The sequence below is a fragment of the Phaseolus vulgaris genome, chromosome 1, assembly GCF_000499845.2.
Source record: "Phaseolus vulgaris cultivar G19833 chromosome 1, P. vulgaris v2.0, whole genome shotgun sequence".
NCBI lineage: Eukaryota > Viridiplantae > Streptophyta > Magnoliopsida > Fabales > Fabaceae > Phaseolus > Phaseolus vulgaris.
Window position 1 is genome coordinate 9,909,626 of NC_023759.2, and position 27,961 is coordinate 9,937,586.

A 27,961-nucleotide genomic window follows, 5' to 3' on the forward strand; every position below is an offset into this window, starting at 1 on the left:
CTCCTCTTTTCTTCATATATTCCAAACCAATGCACGCATCTGACACCAAAACTCGTTCTCTCCCTGTATCAGCAAAACGTTGTCGTTTCATGTTTCAATGGCGAGACTCGTCGGCGGAAAGTATAAAATCGGTGAAAAAATTGGGAGCGGATCATTCGGTGAAATTCACATTGGTAGGAAAAGTTTTAGGTATTATTTATTTTTGTGAAATAAGTTTTTTTTTTATTTCAAATGATTTTTGAAAATTTTCAAACTTAATATAATTGTTTTTATTAAATTCATAGTGATAGCAAATTATTGTAATGTAACTTGATTTTTTGATGTTCAATGTTACTTTTGTCCACAATTTAATTTTAATCGGTTATATTTTATTTTTTTATTTACTGTTCATATATTTTGTTCATCAATTTGATAAAAGAATCTATAATAATTTAATTTTCATTAAAAAATTCAAAATAATATCTCATAACATTAAAATAAATTTTTATATAACTTTTACTTTTTAAAGAATTTAGTTAATAAAGTACTTTCTGAGATAAAATATTTACAGAATTAAAATAAAATAAATTTTATTTTTAAAGAACTAATTTAGTAAATACTTTTTTAGAAAATATATCCAATAATTTATATAGTTTTTGTTTATTATTATTATATATATTATATGTTTAAGTTGTGTATGTTTTATTGCTGTTTTCAGGGTCACATATTGAGACTTCTGAAATCGTAGCCATCAAAATGGTGAGTCTTAATTCCTAGATCGCGACATTCCAAATTTATTGACTTCCATTTATGGCATTCTTTAACCTCATTGAAGTGATTTTTTTGACTAAAAATATTTAAGAGTTAAATACTTTTTTTTCTTTTGGTAAAACAGGAGTGGTTTTATTTCAATTTCTATTATTTTTTGCTTTTTATCTTTTTCTTTCTAATTTCTTCTATTAAATGTAATGGTAATGACATTACCATGATGATATTATTTATTATATTGGCCAAATGAATGACTTTCACGTTATAAAAAGTATTCATAAATATACTACATCGTTAAAAATAAAATAAAAATGGTATATTTGTGAAAATTAAAAAATATTTCAAAATAAAAAGTAATTTATTTATAATGATTCAATATTAAAAATTAAAAATTTATATGAAAATATTTCAAATATTTTATTTTTTTTATCATGTTATTTATCAAAAATTATATATATAAAAATAAGGGTTTAAATCTGGTGGATCAACTGATTCATAATTTCAAAACGAGCTAAAATATTTGGATAAAAATAATAAAATAAAAAAAGAGAGAAAAATTAAATCATTCATTTTATAAAAATAATTTAAATAAAGATTTTGTTTGAATAATATAAAATATATTAATGATATAGTTTTGAATTTTTTTAAAGATAATATGTAGACTAAGAAGAATACATAGGTTTTTATCTCTGATGGTATATACTTGTACTTCTCTTTCAGAAAAAGCATCTAACTGATTACATCTTACCTTTGTCCATTCCACTACAAGGTTATATCAATTATACTATAACATAATTAGTTGTCCTTGTACTTTCCACATTTTGGTAGGAATGTTTTATAGAACCACCCTCGCTGATATGTCCTTTGTTTGTCCAAACTCACCTTGTTCTTCATGCCTTCTAAGATGGATGTTCCATACTTTATTCTGCAAAAATAATTAAGAGTGCCAAAATTGGGCTATTGACTTGTTCCATCGCTGGTTCTTTAAAAATGAGATGAGTTTGATTCAACTGACTCGTTAAAATTATACAAATTAAAATTGGTAACTCATTTTATTATAGATGAGTTGGTGGACTCACAAGTTATTTTTTAATTTTTTTATAGTACCACCTCTAGTTATATATACTTTTGTGTACATGCTGCAATTATAAGTTCTTTGGTTGTCTTATAATATGGATGTGTTTATATTCTTGATTTGAAAAACAAAGGATGGTAAAACGGGTTGGAAAAGGATTGACGATTACTTCTTGTACTCGATCAATTTCAACTTATACCCATTTTGTTTTAAATGATACAAATGTCCTTAAATAAAAGTGGAGGCGTGGATCAAAAATACTTTTGGAACCCCTTTTTGGAACATGTTTCTTTCTGGATTTAGATTTATGGAACACTTTTCTGAATTCCAGGGAATTTTTTGGGAACGTATTTTTTGCATTATGGAATTGCTTTTCCAAAATGGGATTTTCAATTTCAATTTCTATTCCTAAATTTCATTTCCATAACACAATAATTTATTCTGGATTTTCTTTTTCATAATGAATTTTTTGAATTCCAGATTTTTATTTTTAAAATGAAGGATAATTTTGGAAATTTCGAAAGAGGATAAGGTACATGTGAATTCATCATTTAGGTAGGGTATTCATCATTCCAAATAAAAATATCAAAATTTTAAATATATATTACATTTATATGTTAATTAACATATAATGGTTAAAAATTGTGTAATTTATCGTCTATCAATTCTAACACTTTAAAGTGTAGTGTCAAAATGATAAAATAAATATTGCAATTAATAAAATGATTAAATAAATAGTATTATAAAAAAAATAGAAAACTAACACTACAAGAAAAAAGACTTTTAACAGAGGTTATTTAGCGGAGGTTAATATAACCATAGGAATTGATTTAATTAACAGAGATTTTTTTAGTCTTGTTAAATTTGAAAGTTTTATTCTAAATATTTCGACAAAGTAATGAAAGTTTTTTTAACCATTGTTAAGTTCCAAAGGTTATTTTAAAATCTCAACAAAGTAACAAATGTTTTTTTAACCTTCGTTACATTTCAAATATTTATTTTAAAACCTCAGCAAAATAATAGAGGTTTTCTTAACCTTCGTTAAATTTCAAAGGTTTATTTTAAAACCTTAGTAAAATAACGAAGATTTTTTTAATTCTCGTTAAATTTCAAAGGTTTATTCTAAAACCTAAGCAAAATAACTTTTTTTAAACTTCGTAAAATTTCAAAGGTTTATTCTAAAATTTCAAAAAACTAACGGAGGTTTTTTTAACCTTCGTCAAATTCCAAAGATTTATTGTAAAACCTCAATAAAACACTCTAGATTTTTTAAAATTAAAAAAAAATTAAATCTATTTATAAATAAATAATTAAAAATTATATACTTTTAATATATTTTATAAATAAATTCTCTAAAATTTGGAAAGTGTAACTTTACATTACAAATAAGTTTTCTAAAGTTTCAAAAATTTATTTTAAAAAATCAGCAAAATAACCTTAGATAATAAGTATTTCAACAACTAATCTTGGATAATAAGTATTTCAATGGTATTTACATATTTCTTATGCTTGATGGTAGTTGATTTATATAATGCATAATTTTTTTTGTTACGATCTCATACTTCAAAAAATGGACTTATTTATTTTTAGCTTTTGATGTACATATATTTTATGTGCAATTTTAGTTTTAGTTATAATTGTTAATATTTAATTTTCATAATTTTGAAATATTTTAAATTAAGGCCTTTATTTTAAAATGCATTTAAATTAATTCAATGTGAAAGTGAAAAGTAATAAAGTTAATTTCTCTTCGCAATATGTTCTTGCAATCTTTAACCAAGAACACACATGACTTTAAAGCCCACATTTGACAGATAATGCAATTATTTAGGATATATAAAGTAATGATAAACACTAGTTGTTGTCGAGCTAGGTAATAGTGGCTTGAAGTTGGGGCAGTAAGGTGATTGAAGAAGCAATATTGGATTAAGAAGAAGATAATGCCTTATCTAGTATTTCTTCTCCTTATATATAATATACATAAGTGTGGTTGAATTGTGATTCTTTGCTAGGACTGCCATTGACAGTCATTGAGTCTATGCCGTAGAACAGTGTGTCTAGGATGGAAGAGAGAAGTCAAGAGGATCGTTAAAGATGATGAGAAATGGGGTTGAAGGTTATTTCAAACGACAAGTCATTTTACATAAATTGTGAAACTCATGGTATTTTATGAAAGTTTTTAAACCCATGGTACTTAACGAAGGTTTTGAAAAACATGGTATTTTACGGAGGTTCTTAAACCCATAGCATTTAACAGGATTCTGAAATTTTTTTCTTGAGGTTTGAAAAAAACCCAAGGTAACATGTTTCCCAAGAATGATTTAGCTAGAGAAAGTGCAACCCTGGAAAAATAACTTAATAAATGTTTTAATCTTGAATAATGTAAAAACAAACTCCCGTTAAAATCATTTTTTTGTAGTAATAATTATTTAATAAACGGGTAAATAAGAAAATTGTATCTTATATAAAAAATTAATAAAAATCTTACCTTATGATAGAAGTAGAGAAAAATAAAATAAAATCTTACCTTATAAAAAAAGCTTAGAAGACAAATTTAGTAAATAGTTTTAAAATAAAAAAGGCATCCGTATAAAATTTAAGCACTATTTAATGAATAGTTTTTCATCTACAACCATTAAATGTATGACTCTGGTTAAGATATGATTGGGGGAAGTTGTTGGATGACAATTTAATATTGGAGGTTTTAAGGTGTTCAATTTATTATCATGTTGATGATGATAAACTTAAACATGATATAAGAAAAAGGTGTTCGTGAGCTACACGAGTGAGATGAAAGGTTTTATAAAATGATAATTTTCTAAAGCACGGGAGATTGTCAACAAAGACATTGTATTTAATGAAGTTTTTGTGATGCAAGGGAAGTCTTAGGAGGTAGGGATAGATATTTAGAAAAGTTTAGGAACATGTTGATTTCTCTTTGAAGGAGTAGTCTGCTATAACTTTAGTGTCTATAGACGAGTCATGCGAATATTTAGTAAGTATAATACAATAATAATTTGATCATCAAACCTTTGTTTAAAGGTATCAAGGCAAAAAATTTAATATGAGAGATATGGGTTTAATGGTACACCTCCAAATGCGCCAGCTACACTAGGTGAAGTTGTCTAAACCAACTATTTTTCTTAGGGTAGTTGTTTGTGTTGAAGGTGAAAAGTGGATTCTAGCCATCCACAAAGAGATAAAATCATTGCATAAAAATGAGACTTGGAAGCTAGTAAGACCACCCAAAATCAATTGTATTGTTGGGTGCAAATGGATATTCAAAAAGAAGTATTTGTTGAAGAGTTTATCTCAACGTTTGATGACACAATGGATGGTAATGTGTCTATCTTGAGAAGAGTGTTTGACTGATGAAACATCTACATCAGAAAAGATATCTAACGGTAAAATATTTAGTAACATGTCTACGTCAAACTACATCTAATTTAGAGCTCAACTAGTAGCTAATGTCTACGGTCAGAAGGAGGGTGTGTTGTGTAAGGTGAAGAGATCGATGTACGGGATGAAACAAACTCATAAAAATAATGTAATATATTTCACCAATTCATCATCACTCAAGGTTTCATAAATGTCTTTATGATCCATGCATCTATCATTAAAAGGTGGAGAAAAGGTAAGTCCATATATTTATTGTTGTATATAGACGGCATATTGATAACATCTTAAGACGAGGGTGAATGATTGAATACATTACTAGGAAATAAATTCAAAATTAAAGATATGAGCATATTGGAGATGATTTTGAGATGAAGATAAAGAGGAATTGAGTCCAAAAGAAGTTTTTTTTTGTGCCAAAGGAATTATATCCATAAAGTTCTGAGATGTTTTGGGATGGAACATGCTTAAGTCATAAACACACCTTTGACAACTTCTATATATCTCTTTATAACTCAACACCACTCAAACTATTGTGGAAAATGAATACATATCTTGTGCTCCTTATGCTAGTGTGGTTGGAAGTCTTATGTATGCAATAATATGCACTAGACTGCTCCTTATCAAATTGTTAGTCTGGGTGAGCAGGTGTGCTAGTAAACTTAAGAATGAGCATTGACAAACGTAAAAAGGATCTAGGAATATCTAAAGGGGATCAAAGACATTGAAATAATCTTCAAAGTTGATTCACAATGTGTTGTGGTAGGATTCTTAGACTTTGACTTTGTGATAATCTAGTATTGATTATGCTTTCCCAGTTGACAACTCTCTAGTAAGTTGGAAAACTAATATCTAACTAATAGTGATTTTATACACCAGGAGGGATATTATATATTGAAGGGTTTGATGCAATTCTGGATTTGCTCAGGGGAAGACATTCATCTTCTCATATAGTTTGAATGTAATATATTTAGTCAAAGTGTAGTGCAGTAGGCCAAAGATCAATATGTTTGTATAAAAGAAAAGATTGAAGTGAAGAAGATCGACACCAAGGAGAATCTCATAGATGTTTTCACATAAGCCAACTCCTAGAAGCAAGTTCATGCATTAATTTAATTTGTTGATTTTGGATTATTGGTAGTAATTCTAACAAAAACTAAGGGTAGTACAAGGTGTAGTTTGTAGGATATTGTGTATTAAACTTCTTTGAGGACAAAAGCATCTAGTTATAAGGTTAAGTAGCTTAGAGTGTTTGACAAAGCTTCTGCTTCTAACTAGACACATTTACTTGGCTAGAATATCTATTTATATTAGACTTAGATGGTAAATATTAACAATATTGCAACTCTTTCAATTCAGTTAGTTAGAAGTTTATGAGTACTTTTAACTAAGTCGTAATTGTCTTATAGCTCTACGTAAGAGCAACCGAACAATGGTCATAGAGATGGCACTACAAGAAAATTATTAAATAGAAACTAATTTTAGAGACAAAAAATAATTAGTTGGAATAGTGACTAAATTAGAGACCATTTTAGAGACTAAAAAAATTATTGGTTTCTAAATTAGTTTTTATTATTGATAAATAGTTTCTAAATTGGTATCTAATTAGTTACCAAGGTTTTTGCTACCAAATTTAGAGTCTAAATAATTGGTAGTTAAAACATTGGTAGCTAATTACATAGCAATTTAGAAACTATTTATCAATAATAGAAACTAATTTAGAAATTAATAACTTTTTTAGTCTCTAAAATGGTCTCTAATTTAATCATTATACCAACAAATTATTTTTGGTCTCTAAAATTAGATTTTATTTAATGATTTTCTTGTAGTGTGCCTAGATATAAACTTGTATTAATACAACAATATCTAATACACAAATATTCTTTGTTTTTTTTTTTCTTTAGAAGGTGTGATTTACAATTATCATTGTCCTAATTCTTTGTTATTCTATCCCGATTTGATATTGAGAATCCAATAAATAATACTAAATATGTTTCTTATATTATATTTCAAATTTTAGTTTTAATTCATATAAAATTAGGTTTAATTAGTTATTTGTTGTCAATACCTATGTTAGTTGTTTCTTAGTCTTTAATTAAAATCTATATTTTAGTGTTATGACTAAGAAACTATATGATTTAGTTCTGATATAAATTTTATTTTACATTTTAATCTTTTTTGTTTATTTTGTAACAGTTTTAAACTAATAGAAAATTAATAATAGAGACTAAAACATACACACATGCAATAAAAATATGCACAGATCTTTTCCTTTTTTTTTTTTTTTTTATCTATTTTGATCAGCTAAAAGGCTTCTTTGACCTACTTGGCAAATGAATTTTTTAGTGGTTTGTTTGGTAAACTATTTTTTTTTTTAATATTTAGCTTTTAATAACGTGTAGTGTTTTCTAAGACGCTAATTTTTAATAATTAAATTAAATTTTTAAATATAAATATAAATATGTTCGATATGCCATTTTTTGCATTTAGCCACTATTTTAATAGATAATTTCTCAAATTCTAATACTTAACTAGTTTTATAAGTTTCAACTATTGGTTATCAATTAGTTTTTTTAACTTTGAGCTAACATCGTAGACATATATTTTTTGTACATTTACACTTTCATTTTGCAAGCAGTTTCACTTTTTCTATTATCCTTTTATGCCTGTCAATTAATTTTGAAAGTACAGATAAGATTTATTAGTCATCTAATAACTTTCAACTATCCTTTAGTTTTTCTTTTAATTTTCAGATAACTTCCCATCTATATATTTTTATCAAATATAAATAAATTCTTTTGTACATTACACTAGAAAATTATTAAATATAAATTAATTATAAAAACAAAAAATAATTATTTATTATATTAATTAAATAATATTTTAAAGATTAAAAAAATTATTAGTATTTAAAGTAATTTTTATTATTGATAAATAATTTTTAAATTAGTATTTAATTAGCTATTCACGTTTTAGTTTTTTTTAACTAAAATTTTAATAGTTAATTATATATCAATTTATAAATTATTTATTAATAATATAAACTATTTATCAGTAATTTTTTTAATTTTTAAAATAATATCTAATTTAATTAATATAATAATTAATTATTTTTTATTTAATTTTTTTTTATATTACAGTTCATTTTTTCTATTATCTTTCTATATCTATGAAAACTATAGATATTGTAAAAAGGGTTTCTAAAAAGCAATTTCTTGTTCAATAGGAGAACAGGAAAACAAATCAACCACAGCTATTGTATGAGTCCAAGTTATATAATATTCTTCAAGGAGGAAGTAAGTTAACAAAAGCTCAAAAAGTGCTGTTGCAACAGTTTCCATGTATTGTGCTGTGTTAATAGATTCTGATTCCACATAGTCATGGAATTGAAGGTGGAATTCCAAGAATGAAATGGTGTGGTACTGATGGGGACAACAATGTTCTTGTTATTGAACTTCTGGGACCAAGTCTTGAAGATCTCTTTTACTTCTGTGGGAATAAATTATCACTCAAAACAGTTTTGATGCTAGCTGATCAGATGGTAATCACTGATTCATTTCAGAACCTGTTTCTTAGTTTTTTTATGCAGATCTTATCCTATTTTGTGTATCCTATTGTAAGTAATTAGTTGTTATAGTAATGTGATAATAAGATAAAGAAAATAAGATTTCTGTAGGATAACAAGTTATAATTCTTTTAGAAAAAAGATACAAGTATTTAGAGATTAAGTAAAATTTCATTTCAGTTCAATTTTTACTCAATGAATTTTGTTTTGGAAATTGTATTTAAAATCCCAAAACTTGTTAGGAGCTTGAGTTCTTTATTTCCAATAGCAAAAATACAACAATTGAAAGATGTTTACTCATTTTCCTCTATTTTCATATTGTTCAACCTCTTTTCATTACAAAAAAAAATTAATTAAATAAAGAGAAAAAAAAATTATTTACCATATTGATTAAATTATATATTATTTTAAAAACAATTTAAATTAGTTTTAATTATCTAATTTTGAAAACCAATATATTCATTTTAAAAGTAAAAATGAAATGCACATTGATATGATTTTATTTAATTGACCACAGCTTACAAGGATAGAGTATTTGCATTCCAAAGGATTTTTGCATAGAGACATTAAACCGGATAACTTCCTTATGGGTCTTGGAAAGAAAGCAAATCAGGTACAGCTTTATCATTAGTTCTTCAATTGCTAGTTTAAGAATGTGTGGATAAATTTTTTTTACTTAGTATTTTCTTTAGCTTTCAACTTTTAATATATAATTGGTGCAATCTCTAACACTATCAGATATACATGATTGACTTTGGACTAGCAAAAAGATATAGGGATCCAATCACAAATAAGCATATCCCTTACAGGTACTTGTATTTTTCTGTCTGTTTTTACTATTTTATCTAATCTATTATTGTTACATATCTTAATGGTGTGTGTATGGTTCAAAGGAGATGCCATGTTAGGGTTCAGGTTCAGTAATTATGGAACATCCAATTTTATTATATAAAAAGGAATAGTAGAACAAAATTATAGATATTTTATTATCTGCAACTCCTTTATCTTTGTGTGGTAATCTTGTATTAAGTATCTATTGAAGTTTATAATGATTTAGATTCATTATAAAAAATTTATTAAATAAAAATTAATTTTAAAAATAAAAATTAATTAGTTATTATATTCATTAATTAAGTTAGATATTATTTTATAAACTAAAAAATTATTAATATTTAAAATAGTTTTTATTATTAATAAAAAATTATAAATTAGTTTCCAAATTTGTATTTAACATTAACTATTAAAGTTTTCAACTTAGAACGTCCAAACTTTTATGATTTAATATGTTTTTACTATTTTGTTTTTTACGTTCCTTTAACCAAGATCAGTCAAATATTACAAATCTCAAATATAAATTTCATGTAAATTGAACCCAAAATCAATTCAAAATAAATTTTGTAAATTAGGTAAAAATTACACAAATCTAGTAGTGAAGGAAACCTGAGGAATTTAAACAATTTATAAACTACAAAACACAATGAAATTAATGAAATAAGATGCTTACTAATTAACTAATAGTAAGGTAGAAACACAAATATCATAAAATCAAAAGGCACCCAAGCTTATGCTAGTGTATGAATGCAAAACATTTTATCAATCAGATTGTTTGCATTCTATGAGACATTGTCACAAACAATTTGTAAACTACTTGGAAAAGTAGATTAATTGACAATTATGGAAAGAACAAGAGGTAAGACATGACATGAAAGGATTACAAACTAAAAATAACACCTAATTGCACACTTTGACCAATTAAAACTAAAAATTATGCAAAATAAGTCTGAATGTAAAAATAGTAAGAACATAGGAACAAACTGTGAGAAACCTATGAACATGAACATGAACGATACATAATTTTTTTGAGGTGATTTGCACCGATTAATTTGTTGTTTGAACTGATTAAAAACTTAGAGAAGATGATTAAACAGTTGAAAGGAAAGATTAACCGATTTTATTGAAAAATAACAGTGGATATGAGATGTAAAACCGTGGAAAAGAATAAACAAACGGTAGAAATTCAATTTCAATCAATGAAACAACAAGACATGTAAGGAAATGTGATGAACAACATAGATTTATAGGATTTTATTTTAAAACAAATTAAACACTTAGCTGGAGAGTGTGCCGTGAGATGGATCTTCTTTGTTCTGATTACCACATGATGCAAGTCAGGAAAGATTGAATGTTCATCTAGCAAGTTGAACTGTGAATGATTGAAGGTTTGACAATGAAAGTGTTTGGAAGTGGATTGAACCTGTGATACAATGAAGTGTGGAAAATATGAAGGATTCAAGAAGAGGTTAGACCTACTTATTGAGGTGTTCTAAGCTTAGTTCTCTAGGAACTCTAGCAAAGAGGATTTTGAGATTCAAGGAGAGTTGAATTCTGATTCAGTAAAAAATTCTCAATTTGCAAAAGTCTAAATTACAATGAGCATAATGTCCTATTTATAGGCTAGAGGAAGAGTATGAACCGTGTGGTGCAAGCTCCCTTACAAGTTAGGGTTAGGATTAGAAACCTTCAATAGGTCGTGCAGTGCTTCTAGAAGTCCTTGCTTGAATCCTTATGTGAGGGTTTCTAGAAGTTCCTCATACTCTTTCTAGCTTGTACTTTTATTCTTGTCTAAATGTGGTCCATAATACAAGGCCTAGATGAAACCTATTTTGTAGAGCTTCATAGTCGTCTTTACTCTTAGCTGAAGGTGTGGTGGATTGTAACGTGGGGATGGTCCTCCATCACAAAATCTTTTTTGTTTCTTCAATGATGGTAGCAATATGTTCAAACTTTATATCTAATGATATAATAGTTTTCTCCATAATTTTTATATCATCAATCCTTTCACCATTTGTCTTAAGTTGATTAGTGACCGTTTAGACTATAGAGAAATAATCAATATGATTTTACCTGAAATCTTACAAACTTGGCTTTTAAAATTTGAAGACACTCCTTATTTATTAGGAACTTTTCCTTGTATGAAGTTTGACGATTCTTCCATGATTCTTTTTCCAACTTTTCTTTCAATATCTTCTTAAAATCATTGTGATATAATTCTTGATATATTAGATAGAAAGCCTTTTTGTTCTCTTTCTTGGGTCTCTCGGCTATCCCTTTGAGTTTGAGAAAGATTATCCTCGTTCTCTAGCTTAGTATGACCTTCATAATTATCTCTAGAACATTTTGCACACTAAAGAAAGGCTTCACCTTGATGGTCCATGTCATAATTGCTTTTGTTAAAAATTGAGACATAAAATAGAATCATGCCTATGTAGCCATCACTTTAGATAAGATCTTTGATGCCAATATGATGGAATGATATTTTAGTGGTGAAGGAAACATTTGAAAACCGAAGAGACTAGAATTTTGGAGAAAAATGGTACTTATAATTGATTACTATCTATTTTTTTTGAATTTTTCACTTTCTAGTTTTTTTGATTTTTTAGAAACTCTAGGACAATCACCCTATTTACACCAATGGCTCTGTATGTACCATGGTTGGGATTTTGACAACACATACTTAATTTCATGGCTACAAGATGTCTTAGAGAACTTTCTCCTCAAATACTAGTTTGCTTAAATATATAAAATATTTCTATATACTACTTTAGAGCTATCTTTTAAGGAGATATTTCAAAAACTTCTAGCATGTCTCTTTATAACATACTAAAAATATTTAGAATTTTAATTTTTTGTTAATTAAGACAACTAAGGACCAAAATCAATTTTATATATCAATAGATAATTATGATTATTGTTGCTTAAAATTTGTTTTTACATTGATAAATTCATCCAGAGAGAACAAAGGCTTAACAGGGACTGCACGTTATGCAAGTTACAATACTCACTTGGGAATTGGTGAGTACAAAGAATTTTTCTTTATTTTTTCTTTATAAATTGTAACTTACAATCTCTCTCAATTTTTGTTTTACTTATTTAGAGCAAAGTCGTCGAGATGATTTGGAGTCTCTTGGCTATGTTTTAATGTACTTTTTAAGAGGAAGGTATGTGTAATCCTATTGAATGTAATCTTAAGGAATCTAGATTTAATAAAAAAAATGTGATTATTAGTTGCCTAGGTTTTCCAACTATGTATAGCTTGACTACTTGGTTCTTGAATTTTTTTAGTCTTCCATGGCAAGGTTTGCAAGCTGCAACCAAACAACAAAAGTATGATAAAATTTGCAAAAAGAAGTTATCAACACCCATTGAGGTGTGTTCACCGATCATTTTCACTTTTACTATGAATGATTCTTTTTCTTAAGTTGTATATGAGAAAATTTTATGATGCATTTATGGTCCACAAACTACTACTAAAACTGGAATGGAGTTTGTTTGGTGTAGATTTCCTTTTCATCTCTTTTTTTTTTCTTCATTTATTTGGTTGAATAATGAAAGGCAGGGTCAAATTGTGAAAAAAATAGAGAAAAATGATAATAAAAATTAGACAAACATGGGTAACTTGGGTTTGAAAACTTGAATCCTTGACTTTATAATCAAACTATTAGTTTTTTAAAGAATGGTATCAAGGTTTAATCAATGTTTAACTCAGTCATCATCATCCTAAGAGATATTTTCCTATTGAAATTTTTGTTATGCATATAAGTTTACTTACTACATTTTATGTTTGTAGGTACTTTGCAAGTCTTATCCTGTGCAATTTGCTTCTTACTTTCATTATTGCCGCTCTTTGACATTTGATCAACGACCAGATTATTCTCTTTTGAAGCGTCTATTTCATAATTTGTTCACTCGTGCAGGTATTAACTTTTGATTTATCTGATAAAAAATGCATGCAACTCATGCCTTGTTGTAGAAGTTAATTTGCTTGTTAGTTTATTATTCCCACCAAATTAATTGTAGTAGTGTATGATATTTTATTTAAAATGAAATGAATGTATATTATTGTGAATTTGAGCTCTAATTTTGTGTGTTTTGACGTGTTTAGGCCACATACTTGACTATATTGCTCAAGCTTAAAAAGTAAAATGTATGAATTTCACATTGACTATTTTATATTTTTGTCCACAAGAAGAAAATTATTAAAAATATGAACATTAGTAAAAAATTAAAAAGAAACATGAACAATACCTATAAAAGATAGAGATATATAATAAAGCATACAATGAATCTACATTATTGAAAATTAATAGATTCCAAATATAAAATAAATTTTGCTTATCATATTTTGGTAAAATTTGGTTAATCTGGTGGATTGATTTGAGCTGCTTAAAGCACTTTAATCGTTCAACAAATTATCATAATCTTTATCCATTAACAATTTATTAGTATTAACACCCTCCCTCAAAGTAAGGCTTAGGATAAAGGAAATTTGTTTCAAATATGCATGAGAATAACCTTGAAGACAAGGTTAGTAAATAATTCAACAACTTGATCGGTGATAAAAATATGATGAGTGGCAATATGAACAAGTGGAGCTTGTTTGTGAATGAAATGATAATTCAGTATATTTGTGTTTGTTGTGAGCATGGAAGACTATACTGATGGTCATGTGAAGGGTAGTGATATTGCCACAAAATAACAGTAGAGAGAAGGCAAGTGAAAAGTTAACCATTTGAGTTCACCTGTAGTCTTTTCAATCGTCTTATATATAGTTTCAATGTTGGAGCAAGACTATTGGTTGTTTTTTAACAGACCATGTGTAAGGAATTAACTCATTCAAATTCACTATACATCGTGTACCACACATTTAAAGAACGATAATATAGAAATCCGTAGAATAAATAGTAGAAGGTAAACAATAAGAGAAAGAATAAGAAAGAATCACACACAAAAATTAATGTGGTTCAATTGAAGTATTCATGAACTTCAATCAACATCCATATGAGAATACACTAACCGCAAAAATTACAACTTTACATAGTTTCTCTCTCAGCAAACCCTCACTCAAAGTATAACTCAAACGTAAGCTTCATCTAAAGATACAAAGGTCTTATTTACATATTATAGCTAACACATGTGAAACACACTTAGTCTAACAAGGAAGACACATGAACAATGTTCCTCATTATTGAACTAGACAGTCGCTTAGAAGGTTTCACCAGATGATCCATAACTCAGTAGATGCTAAGAGGCTAGACGATTTATTGAGACAATCTACCAAATATTATAAATCGTATATCTAACACTGGATGGTCTAGCATGGTTAGGAATTTTAGGAACCTTTAAGCAAGATTTTTACTGATCATAAATCTTGACCATGGTTCAAAACAAATCTTCTGAGCGAGAGTTATTTTTTGCCACTAAGCCCATTACCGGCTTAGTCTCCAACTAGCTAGATCAAATTCAAGCAATGAAAGAACTTGTTTCCTGACATAACCTTCATAATCATATCAGAGGGATTATAATTTGTTTTCATCACCTTCACAAATTCTCATACAATCTCCTCTCACAAAATACGGTTTGACATTAATGTGCTTATTTATTTCATGGTAGAATGGATTCTAGGACAACTGTATCACGATGCTTCACAATAGAAGATGACAATTTGGTCTTGCGCCTTCAACTCCTTGGCTAGAACCTTCAACCATAAGGCTTCATTCACAGCTTCTGTAATGACAATGTACTCTACTTCAGTGGTTGATAAAGCCATTACCTTCTATAATCTAACCTTCCAACTGATAGCAATACTTCAGTGGTTGAAAGACTTTCTGGTGTCCGAACACCTACCAAAGTCTGAATCAACAAATCCTTTTATGGAAGCATCTTTGACAGACTATCTAGCTCCACCATAAACTAGAACTCTTTCAAGTGAACAAAGAATCCACTTAAGAGCTTGTTAATGAGCTCACCCAGGATTTGACATGAACATGCTAACAATGCTCACAACATAGGCTATATTAGGGAACATTCATACAATCATGTACATAAAAAAAAAAAATATTGGCATGTGGAAGACTTTCCATGTAATGTTGTTTCTCTATCGCCTTAGGAGATTGTTCATCACTCAACTTAAAGTGAGATGCAAGAGTTGTCAATATAGGTTTTAAGGTAGTCAAACCAAAATTTCTCAAGAACTTTTCTGAGATAAATCACCTAAGACACATATAGATACTTCAAATCATGTTGCCTAATGATATTAATCCCCAATATCTTCCTAGTAGCTTTAAGGTCCTTTATTTCAAACTCATCGTTCAACTCAATTTTAAGCTTCTAGACCGTAGGCTTATTATTTCTTTCTTTTGAATGTCATCTACATACATAAAAAAATAATGAGTATTTCCCAAATAGCATAGATAATTTCTAAGCCAACAATGAGTGCAAGTGCTTCATGTTAAGCATTAAACTCAAAGTCGCCATCAATTTTGTTTTCCGTGGAAATTTGAATAGCCAATAATTATTACCTTCAATTTTGGTTTTGAATGTCATTTATAGTATAATTTTAAATGTAATTTATAGTATAAATGTTATCAGATAATAGGTGAATTTGAAAAGTCTATTGTGAGACTATATAGTGATATTGCACTCTCCATTTGAAAAACAACAAAATTAAAAATATATTATTTGTTCACAAATTGGTATCAAAGTTGTGACCAATATAACCAATAATTTGCCACTGCCCCAATTAACAAAAACAACAAACTATGACAATTAGAGCATGCAAATGAAAGCCTTAAGGTTTAAGAAGGTTTTGAAGAACTAGAAAATACCAGAGGATACTCGGTGTCCCAAAACAAAATATTGAAAGAGACACGATCGAAAGATAAGGAAACTTTGTACATGTTATATTGAGTTGTTGATGAGGCAATTTTTGAGAAGATTGTTGGTGCATCAACTTCAAAGGAAGCATGGGACATTTTGGAAAAGGTATTCAAGGGTGTCGTCCGAGTTAAACAAATGTGCCTTCAAACTCTACAAGGTGAGTTGGAGGCCATGAAAATGAAGGATTCAGTAAATGTATCTAGTTACATTACTCGTGTGCAAACGGTAGTTAATAAACTCAAATGCAATGGAGAAACTCTCACAGATGCAAGGGTTGTGGAGAAAATTATTTGGTCATTGACCGATGATTTTGAAAATTCTATATGTGCAATCAAGGAGTCAATAAATTTGGGAGAAATGACCGTTGATGATCTCGCAAGTTCTCTTAAAGCATATGAATAACGAAAGAAGAAAAAGAAATAAGATGTCTTGGAGGAAGCCTTACAAAAAAAGATGACCATCAAGGAAGAAAATGTAATGTACGTGCAACATAATCGAGGAAGAGGACATGGATGCGGAGGTCGCGGTTTTGGCCGCAATGGAGGTTGTGTTCGTGGAAACAACAATGAAGATAGGGGACAAATGAGCCTGCAATACTGGCATGGAAAAGGTCACGATCATGGAAAAGGTGGTCATTCAAATCATCCAAATGTTGAATGTTTTAACTGCGGAAAATATGGACACTATGCAAAGGATTGCTATGTCGAGAAGAAAGGGGAAGAAAATGAAAATTTAGTCGAGGAATTTGAGAGAAAAGATGAAAAGATTCTAATAATGGCCAATAAAGACGTCACTTTGGATAATGACATGGTATGGTATCTAGACATCGGTGCTCGTAATCATATGTGTGGGCACAAAAACCTCTTTGTTGATATACAAGAGATAAAAGATTACAGTCAAAGGCCAGGGAAAATATGTTTTCCCAAAAGAACGAAGAAAAAGGTACTATGGAGGACGTTTATTATGTACCTGAAATAAAAAGTAATATTTTTAGTATGGGACAATTATTGGAGAAAGGATGTTTAGTTTTCATGAAAGACTGAATCTTACACTTGAAGGACAAAAATGATAGAGTGCTTGCACATGTGGAGACGTCAAAGAATTGGATGTTCAAACTCCACTTAAAAATATATGACATTTACAGTTTGGACACTTACACTATGGTGGGCTAAAAGAGTTAGCAAAGAAGAAGATGGTCCATGGGTTACCGGACATGGACTACATTCAAGGAGATGTCTTCAGTTTGTTCATACCAACATATGGGGCCCAATCACTTCCAAGTCTTTTAGTGAGAAGAAGTATTTCACTACTTTCATTCACAACTATGCACGGAAGACTTAGGTTTATTTTTTGAAGGAAAAATCATAAGCATTTCAGGTGTTTAAAAAAATTAAGGTGATAAAAGACAACCAATTTATACATCTAGGCTTTACAGTGAAGCACATAATACATGTCAACCGCTTCCACAAACTATTGTGAGGAACAATGTATCAGAAGATTACACCATATTCACCTTAGGAAAATGGTGTCGTGAAAAGGAAAAATCAACTGATACTTGATATGGTTCAATCAATGTTGAAGAGCAAAAACATGTCGAAAGAATTTTGGGCGAAAGTAGTGCAATTTGTTGTGTATGTGCAAAATTGATGTTCGCATACAAAATTGGTGAATAAAACACCACATGAAGTATGAAGTGGTCATAAACCAATTGTATCACACCTTAAAATGTTTAGTGCGCATGTACCAGACCAAATAAGAATCAAACTTAATGATAAAAGTAAGAAATATGTGTTTATTGGGTATGATGAGAAGACAAAGGATTTGAAGTTGTTTGATCCAATTGCCAAAAAGGTGATTGTTAGTCAAGACGTACAAGTAAGTAAAGAAAGTGCATGGGACTGGAAGAACCAAATGGAGGAGAAACAAGAAGAGTCATTGAGTGTTGCACCAATAAATACTCCAATAGTTTCCCCAAATCCTGATGAATAAGAAGAAGAGCCACACCAACCTAAGATGTAGAGCCTACAAGATCTTTACAACTCAATTGATGAAGTGCATTTGATTTGCTTATTAGCAGACTCGGAGAACATTGCATTTGAGGAAGCATTAAGAAACAAGAAATGGAAAGATGTAATGGATGAAGAGATAAAAGCATTTGAAAGAAATGCAACGTGGGACTTAGTAGAGTTTTCAAAAGGATATAAACCCAAAGGTGTAAAATGGGTGTACAAGAAAAAAATGAACTTCCAAGGGGAGATTGAAAGGAACAAGGCATGCTTAGATGCAAAAGGTTACAAACAAAAGACAAGAATTGATTATGATGAAGTTTTTTCTCCAGTTGCAAAAATGGAGATAATTTGACTTCTTTTGTCTCTTGCTGCATAACTTGAGTGGCCAATCTATCAAATGGATGTGAAATCCGCATTTTTAAATTGAATCCTTAAAGAATATGTCTATGTAGAGAAGTCGCCTGGATAAATGAAATATGGAAAGGAGAACAAAGTATTGAAGTTGAAGAAATCACTGTACGGGTTAAAGCAAGTGCCATGTGCCTGGAACACCCTAATTGATACATACTTCAAAAAGAATAAATTTAATTTTTACAATGTCCTTACGATCATGCACTGTACATAAAGAAAGAATAAGGTAATTTACTTTTTATTGCTATTTATGTTGATGACCTTATTTTCACGGGGAGTAATCAGAAGATGGCTGCAGATTTTAAAGAAGTTATGAAGTGAGAGTTTGAAATGACAGACTTAGGATTGAAGAAATATTTTCTTGGCCTTGAGATTACACAAAGATATTTTGGAATTTTTGTGTCACAAGAAGCATATGCGAAGGATATCTTGAAGAAAAGTAAGATGGAAGATTGTAATCCAATAACAACGCCAATGGAGCTTGATATGAAACTCTCTAAATTCGAGGGAGGAGACCAAGGGAATGCAAGTGAATACCTTAGTTTAGTAAGGAGTCTTCAATATTTCACATGTACAAGGCCGACAGATGGTATAGTAAGTCGATTCATGCAGGAGCCAAGATGTTAGCGCCTAAAAGCTATTAAAAGAATTCTTCGATACATCAGAGGAAAAAAATCACTTGGGCTACTCTACTCAAAGAAAAATGAATTTAAGTTGGTTGGATACTCTGATAGTGATTGATGTGGAGATGTAGATGATCGAAAAAGTACAGTAGGATACATGTTCTACATGGGAATACAACATTCACATGGCTCTCAAAGAAGCAACCAATCGTAACTTTGCAACATATGGGGCGAAATATGCTGCAACATCTTGGTGTGTGTGTCACACGATTTCGTTAAGAAATTTATTATGTGAGTTAAATTTGTAGCAACTTGAGGTAACCAAAATATGAGTCGACAACAGATCAACTATTGAATTGACAAAAAAATTTGGTTCATCATGAGAGGAGTAAACATATTGATGCTCATTTTCATTTTATTAGGGAACATGTGAAGAATGGAGAAGTACAAATAATGCATGTAGCAAGTAGTGACCAAGTAACAAACTTTTTGACAAAGACTCTACCAACAACTCTGTTTGAAAACTTGAAGGAGATGATTGGAATAAAAAATAGGAAAAGTTTGAGTTTAAGGAAGGAATTTGTTAAACATTAAACTCAAATCCATGGAGATTTGAATAACCAATAATTATTATCTTTTATTCTGATTTTGAATATCATTTATAGTATGATTTTAAATGTAATTTATAGTATAGTATATTATTAGATAACACATGAATTTGAAAAGTATATTGTGAGACTATATAGTAATATTGTACTCTTCTTTTGCAAAACAGTAGAAATAAAAATATATTTTCTGTTCATACTTATTTAGATAGTGTTCCAATTATCAACTCTCGAGAAAGACGATATTCCTTTTACCAACTAATGAATCTTTTTGTTAATTTTGTGACAAAGTTTTTGAGTTTGTTATGTTATTGGGATTTGGTTTAGTGCATGGGTGGGGAATAAATCATCATTTGTCATGTGACCGATCAAGTCTCTTGATTGTCTTTTGGGATTAAGGCTTGTTCACGCCATAATAGGTAGGTTGTAGAGTTGAGTCTAAGAATTATAGAATTACTAACATTGAAGGATAATGAAGTCATGAAGTAGCAAAGTGTTCACAAGTACTCCAAATACTAAGAAGAAAAAAAGATAAACGGTATAGATTTAAATATAAATGTAAATACTACCTATACAAGAAAGATAGAGAGAATATATATTAGATTGGATTCTAAATAATTCTAAATATATACTAAAAGTCAAGGTTTGGTCTTGGCTCTACTCTAAGTCTAGTTTTAGGTCATTTTTTTTCAGCAAATAATTAATTAAATTAAAAAATAAAAGGAACACTTCAGGGGTGTCCCAACCCTTATACAACCTACTCTCTACCTATTCTTGCATCTTGATCAGATTGCTATATTATACTAATTGTTCATGACTTAATAGAAATTACATTAAAAAGTTTGTTTCCCTTTACAAGTGTTGATCCACCTCTCTAAGATAGCAACAAATCTGCAGAATTTGTTTCCTCATACCAGCATGCTTCACGTACTCCCACAATAGAAAACTCCTTCACCATTGTCACATTTTGGCTAATTGTTACGCATTCTAATTATAACCTTTTCTTTCTCTTCACGTACCTTTCATCTTACCCTTCCCCCACTTTCTTAGATAAATTATCACGAATGGGTACCTTCTACCTAGTTGTTCATTAATGACTGCCATCTTCTCTATCACTTTTTGTTGAAAAGGTGAACCTTGCACCCCTCAATAATCCTTGCTCCTCAAAATATCCAAGCCGAATTCCATCTAGACAAAGCTGCCTTTTATCTTACTTATTGGGTTCAGCTCTCTCACTTTCTTAACATCTTGTTTTCTTCCTCTTACTATGTTGTCTGCAAGAATTTCTTACCAATACTAGCTTTTTGCCCGTTAAACAACACTTCTTACTCCTCCCTGCAAAAATTCCAAATATATTCATCACAGCACCACAACTGAATATTGAACCTCACCCTTCCAACTACAACAACTTCTCTGTCCTCTGCTACTTATTATTGACATCTCCTCATCCTGTTTACCTGCAACACAAAGCAACTACCTTCTATTCCACCCAAGTGACATAAAAACAGAATGTTCCATAACCATGGATATACAAATCAAACACAGTTCTTAGTACCATCCAACCTTTCATGCTTTGTAAATAGAGTATGAAATAGTTACACAGATTGCAACAAGTTGAACTTACTTTGTTACCATATTAATACAGGTTAGGGGTGATAAAATCTATTCAGAATAAGAGAAATTCACTTTCCTTTCGTTATGTTTCATTCAAACCCAGGATTGTACTTGTGCCAAAGTAAAGATTTTCTCTGCATCTACCTTCCCTTGGTTAAAAATAACCCTGTTTATATGCTTCCATATACACCACACAACTGAAACCCACATGCTTTTCCATAATCTGTTGCCTTCTTTATTTAAGCATAAGCATGAAAATTGTTCGAAATGACAAATCAATTCATTGTGGTTCACCGAACTAATCCCCAACCAACTGAGGCACATATTCCAAACTTTAATTGATTCCTCACATAAAACTAGGATGTGTGAAGTTGTCTCCTCCTCATTCCCACATAAAACGCATAAAGTATCCCCCATTGCAACACCCCTTCTCTGCAAATTCTGTTTAGTCGCGATTCTATTCGAAAAAGCCCTCCACACATAAAACAGGCCTGAGGGCATAACCTTTAATTCCCAAAGATGTTCAAACACCTCCAACCCCCTCCCAGTTGTGTGATTTGCTATCTTATTATAAGCTGATTTTACTGAAAACGAGTATGATGGAGGGTCATTCAAAAACCTTTTGTCCTCTGTGCCTTGGTGTAATGACACCTGTGATATTATTGTCATAAAATCCTCTACCATTATTTTTTCCCACTTAAACCACTCTCTTCTCTATCTAAATTCCCACACCCATCCTTCTGTAGTCCATCTTCCACATCTATCTATGGTCTTATCCTTCAACTCTGAGTTATTATATAATCTTTCAAATCTCTCTTTGAGTTGACCAATATCTAACCATTCATCTTCCCAAAATTTGATTTTCTCCCCAGATCCCACTTTCCAGACTAAGTTCGCATTGAACCAATTATTGCCTTGATCTGAAGTTCTGACTTTTGTTATATCCTTCCACCATCTAGATGAGTTTGTTAGCCTCCTCAAACCGTACTTCGAATCTAGAAATTCCTTCCAAAGTCCTGTCTCTGGTGATTCTAATCTCCATAACCATTTAGCTAGGAGTGCCTTGTTGAACACATCGATTCTCCTGATTCCTAGTCCACCCTCCTTTTTCGCTTTACAGATGTTCTCCCAACTAGACCAAGCGATTTTTATCCCTTCTGCTCCCCACCCCCATAAAAACTTTCTTTGTAGTTTTGTGATCTCCTTGCACACTCCTACCAGGACTTTAAAAAAGGATAGAAAGAAAAGTGGTATGGCGTTGATGACAGATTTTATAAGACAAACTCTTCCCGCGAAGGACAAGTTCCTCCCCTTCCATACTGAAAGTTTCTTTCTAATCTTTGATAGAACAGACTCCCAGAAGGAACACCTAGATGGATTACCACCTATAGTTAGTCCTAGGCATGTAAAGGGTATATTAATTGGTGTTTGAACCCTTTGGATTGTATGAGGTTGGTTTGGTGAGGTTTTCAGTGTTTTTACCTTGATGTTAGTTTGGTAGACGTCTCTTGGGAGGGTGGAGGTGGTTAAAGCGTGATTGTATAAGGGTTGGATCACCCCTAAAGTGAATCATATTTATTAATTCATTTTGTTAATAAAAAAACAAGAAAGATTGAGAATATATATTAGATTGTATTCTGTTCAGCTTAATTGTAGGTTAATAATTCTAAATATATACTAAATTTCCTTATTCTATTGAGATAAATTTAGGGTTTAAATCTTGGTTGTTAGTAGTTGGGAATAAATAAGTTATAAAGTGTCATGCATTGATGTGTTTATGTACTTCATTAATTGCACTGTTGGTGTTCTTATCTGTTATACATTGTGGTGTAATATTTGTCTTCTCTGCTAATGTTATAAAATTTTCTTTAGCAGGATATGATTCTGACTCTTTATTTGATTGGACTATTCTAAAATATCAACAGATGCAACAACAAAAGATACAAAGTCGACCAATTGTCAGTAATTCCTTTCCTTGTTCAGTAATTTTGAAAGCCTTTTTCAGAGAATTGTTGCTTTAAACACCCAATCCCCATCCCCTTTTCCACCATTTTCTTGAGTTTTTTTAAGAAAGTTTATGCTTTCACAATATGGAGAGTTATATATAATTTTTTATGAAAGTTTTAATAAAAATAATATAATAAAAGATAAATTAGTAATTAAATAATATAAAAATGATTAAAATAATAATATTGAGAGTTGTAGAGTAGGTATAGAGAAAAAGTTAATTTTCAATGAATCATGGTTCTTTCTGTAAAGATGTAACCTTCATTCTCATGGTATAGAGGTTGTCTCAATAAGGTTTATGGTAAACACTTACGTAGAAAAAGGAGAAAAATAAATAAGCTTATATAAGTTAAAATCAAGTTATACATGACTTAATTTAAGTGTTTGAAGAAGTTATTTCCATTTTTGTTTCCTTAAAAGTGTTTATAAAACATTAATCCAAAAGAGTTTGTAGTGCTTTTCTTCTTTCTCTTAACTTCAAATCTCTGTTAAAAAAATTTCTTTTAATTATGGTTTTCTGATTTCATTACAGGATAATGAATAATGATATGTGGGTTTTTTGATACTTATGTGTTAAATATGTACTGATTTATTGAATATCTCACTTCACTATTTTGGAATTTAGGCTCCACTAGCTGTGCCTACCAGTCTTGAACAAGTGGAGGAGGATAATAATAAAGGTAAACTCAGTCTTGTATTAGGTATCTGAAGAATCAATTCTTATCATTTTGACATGGTGTTTTGTATTATAAGTTATGTGATTTCCATGGTGAGGTTACTAGCTCATAGTACAAAGGGTTAGAAATTTGAGGTGATATTTAAAAAAAAAAATTCTCAGCAGGTGATATTTTAGTGACCATTCAAGAAAGAAAAAAGAAACAAAATTTTAATGGATTAACTTTTGAAGATATTTGTTGCTGAAACCAGAAAAGTATAGTATCATTTGATATACTTAGGTTTTGGTTGATATGGTTTATTTGTTTCACAGAACATATCTGAGATAGCATTATAGAGATAATTCTCTGCAAGAGAATGTTGTTGTATTGAACACATCTGATTCCTTATTTCCTTTTTCAGGAGTCAATGATTCCACTCAAATTGATGTAGAAAGAACACCAATCAATGTTCAACGGGTTTTCAAAACAACATCAAATATTCAGAATCTTAATACCAAAATTGCATCAGAGAAACATGTATATTCCTGATGAATGTTTTACCATTGTTTTCTTGCCTCTGTTATTTTAGTGTCTTATTCAAACTAAGCTACCTTCTATTCCTTGCTATTATTAATTTCATTTTGTGTTGCCCATTTTGTTACCACAGAGGGGGAGTAACAGGGAAGAAATTTGAATAATTTATAGTTTATTTTAGGATGAACTTGTGAGTGAAATACAGGAACAAATTACTATATTTTACAAACTTGATAGAAGTGGCATAGTGGTTAAGGTTTAAACATCTTGCATTCACACATTATAGAGATTATTTATTCAATGAAAATCCAATACTCAATTCTTAATGTGTGCATAAACTCTTGTGGCCAATAACAATTACATGTTTTATATTTCTAAGATGCATGTTCACATGTGTTTATAGTTGTTGATTTAACTATATCCATCCACATATTTAACTGAAGTAACACATTTGATGGTAATAAAACTGTTGCAGACTGTGAACAATTCAGCTGTGTCCACTGCTATGCCCAGAGTCTCCACAGAAAATGTGTCAAAACCAACAAGGCTAGTAGGAACATCAAATGTGGGTCACGGATTTGGGAGTAAAACTGGTACTTCGGGAGGCTTTGTTCCTTCACTACGCCGAGTTTCATCAACAAGAAAATAGGTAAGTGAACAACTAAACTAGAATTTTTAACCTTATCTCTCACTTTTACTACTTATTCTTTCACAAATTGCTACACACTACTAAAGGTGGGATTTTTATGAATGTGATGCAATTTTACATTTTATTAAAATAGATAAGTCATGATATCTTTGCATTTTTGTAGTTGAAATTTGATTATACGAAAATTGTGTCATTTTACTCGATATCACTCTATATCAGTATCACTCTATATCAGTTTAAATGCACTAAAATCGTGTAATCTTATACGACTTATTCAAAATGAAATCTATTCAAGTTTACACAACTTATCTAATTAAGATATAAAATTACATACATAACAAATCCAATAAAGGAAGAGAATTTTGGTGAGTCACTTTGTTTATTTCTCAAACACTGGATTTGGAAGTGTCATGTGTGTTTCTGGCAATTGGGATTGCAAATGTAAGAAAATGTAAGGGTAATTGGTGCTGTAAAGGCATTGTGTAATTAAACTTGTTAGTGCTGGGAAATTATGCAAAATTTGCTGCATAAATCTGCCAATGTAAGAGTAGGGAGGGTGTGTTATAGAAGCCTATGCCTTGTAAGTTTTTCTGTTGCTTTGTAATGTTTTTTGAATTGTAAATTAGGTGATGAATTTTTTAACACTTGTATAAAGATAAAGAATTCTTCTTTTAATTGATTTAATCTTTGCTGATAAAAATAAAAACTCTGACAGGTAAGAAGATGTCATACCAATTTTGCTGAGCATGACAACCCCATTCAATATTTTGGGAATGAGTGGAAGCAGGGTGTGGAGATGATTGAAGAGCAATGTATGATTGTAGCTGTTGATTGAAGGCAATGTGCCCATTATGGGAGGAATTAAACTCAACTTAAACAAACTAACTAACCACTAATTAGTTGAGAGATTGTTATTTGTTCTATATTTATTGTTGGATTATAATTTATAACTCTATTTATTAAAAATTTGTGGTTAAGCATGCATGGGTGAAGGATGTGACAATCCTTCTTTTGGAGCACTTAATTAATAATTTTTTGTTTGTTTGAAGCATTTGTTACAAATAAATTATCTTGCTTGTGATTTTGTACAGTTCAATTTGTTCGCGTAGAAATATGATCTTACTTAATCCCATATCAATTAAACTATTTAAAAAACCATCACATGAACAAAATTGGATTCTTTTACTTTCTTAATTTTGGTGGTAGAACTTAGATTCATTTTTTGTTGTTGTTACCAATTATCTATTGAACAATTTTAGTAACAACTAGATTAAATTCCTTTCCGTATTTTTTTATTAAATATGGTTCTACTTTATATAAAATAACCAGTTCTATATTTTATTATTGTTATTTTTTTTAATTCTATTAAAATTTAAAATTATTAATTTTAGTTCTTATAAAAATGTGTGAATTTTAATTTAATCTTTATACTTTATTTATTTTTCGTCTTTGAAAATTTCAAGTCACTGTTTTTGTAATTTTTAATATTATCCCATAATACTAGGATTTACTTGAAATTGAAACTTGACATTTTGATAAACCTATAGGCAATTAATTAATTTCATATAGTACTATGAAACAAAAGTAATAATTTTTCATTTTAGAAAAATTAAAAATTAAATATAAAGTTTTATAGGATTAAAACCAAAATTTACTCATTTTATTATATAAGACTAAAAAGGATATTTAATCTTTTTTTTTATTTAAACGTATTTAATATATATATATATATATATATATATATATATATATATATATATTGCTACATGAGAAAGTAGTCTTTTCGTAACACATTTTTTTAATTCATCTTTTAGCGTTCCCACTTCTTTAATACTAAAAAATTATGAGCAAATTAAAAAAGTAATTAATAATTTGTTTGGCTACATAAAAAAGTATTATTTTCGTAACACAATTTTTTAATTCATCTTTTAGCGTTCTCGCTTCTTTAATACTAAAAAATTATGAGCAAATAACACAAACACATGCCTCGACACAATCTCATGTAAAGAGAAAAAAGAATCAATGTTACTCTACTTGGAAATACTTTTATTGTTTGAAAAGTTCATACTATTTACGTTTTTTCTTCCTATAGACTAGAATCTCAAATACTCTTAATAATATTAACAATAAAAACCACGTAATAGTTTTTAAAATATATGAAAATACACATAGGGCAATTATAATCTGTAAAAGTTTGGATACCATAAACCGACACTGGTTGTGCCTTTGAAATATTTTAGGATTTGTTTGACAACTTTGAAGTGAGATTCTTTTGGATTTGATTGAAATGTCACACATAGGCAAACAATAAACATGATGTCAGGCTTGCTAGCAATGAGATATAGCAAAGATCC

At 29.5% G+C, this 27,961-nt stretch overlaps 1 protein-coding gene across 3 annotated transcripts; it reads left to right on the top strand.

Annotated features, from left to right (window-relative positions):
• LOC137813534 (casein kinase 1-like protein 3) lies at positions 1-26,697 on the top strand. 3 transcript variants are annotated; one of them, XM_068615853.1, is made up of 15 exons: positions 1-189; positions 698-738; positions 8,445-8,514; positions 8,611-8,759; positions 9,301-9,396; positions 9,522-9,592; positions 12,574-12,635; positions 12,718-12,781; positions 12,906-12,990; positions 13,411-13,537; positions 23,637-23,719; positions 24,394-24,448; positions 24,846-24,961; positions 25,434-25,607; positions 26,323-26,697. In XM_068615853.1, the coding sequence occupies exons 1-14, from the start codon at positions 30-32 to the stop codon at positions 25,605-25,607; spliced, it is 1,353 nt and encodes a 450-aa protein (XP_068471954.1). In that variant the 5' UTR covers positions 1-29; the 3' UTR covers positions 26,323-26,697. The 3 variants fall into 3 exon arrangements, with proteins under 3 accessions (XP_068471954.1, XP_068471955.1, XP_068471956.1); XM_068615854.1 differs by having other exon boundaries at positions 17-173; positions 26,323-26,653; XM_068615855.1 differs by lacking the exon at positions 1-189 and having other exon boundaries at positions 720-738; positions 8,597-8,759; positions 26,323-26,628.
• Positions 26,698-27,961: the final 1,264 nt, after the last annotated feature.

What these genes read in the sequence shown, in the direction of transcription:
- LOC137813534 (XM_068615853.1), top strand. Translation starts at nt 30, where the DNA reads ATGCACGCATCTGACACCAAAACTCGTTCTCTCCCTGTATCAGCAAAA. An exon ending in AGTTATCAACACCCATTGAG is followed by an intron (nt 12,991 to 13,410) that starts GTGTGTTCACCG and finishes TTATGTTTGTAG; the next exon opens with GTACTTTGCAAGTCTTATCC. An exon ending in TAATTTGTTCACTCGTGCAG is followed by an intron (nt 13,538 to 23,636) that starts GTATTAACTTTT and finishes TTTCTTTAGCAG; the next exon opens with GATATGATTCTGACTCTTTA.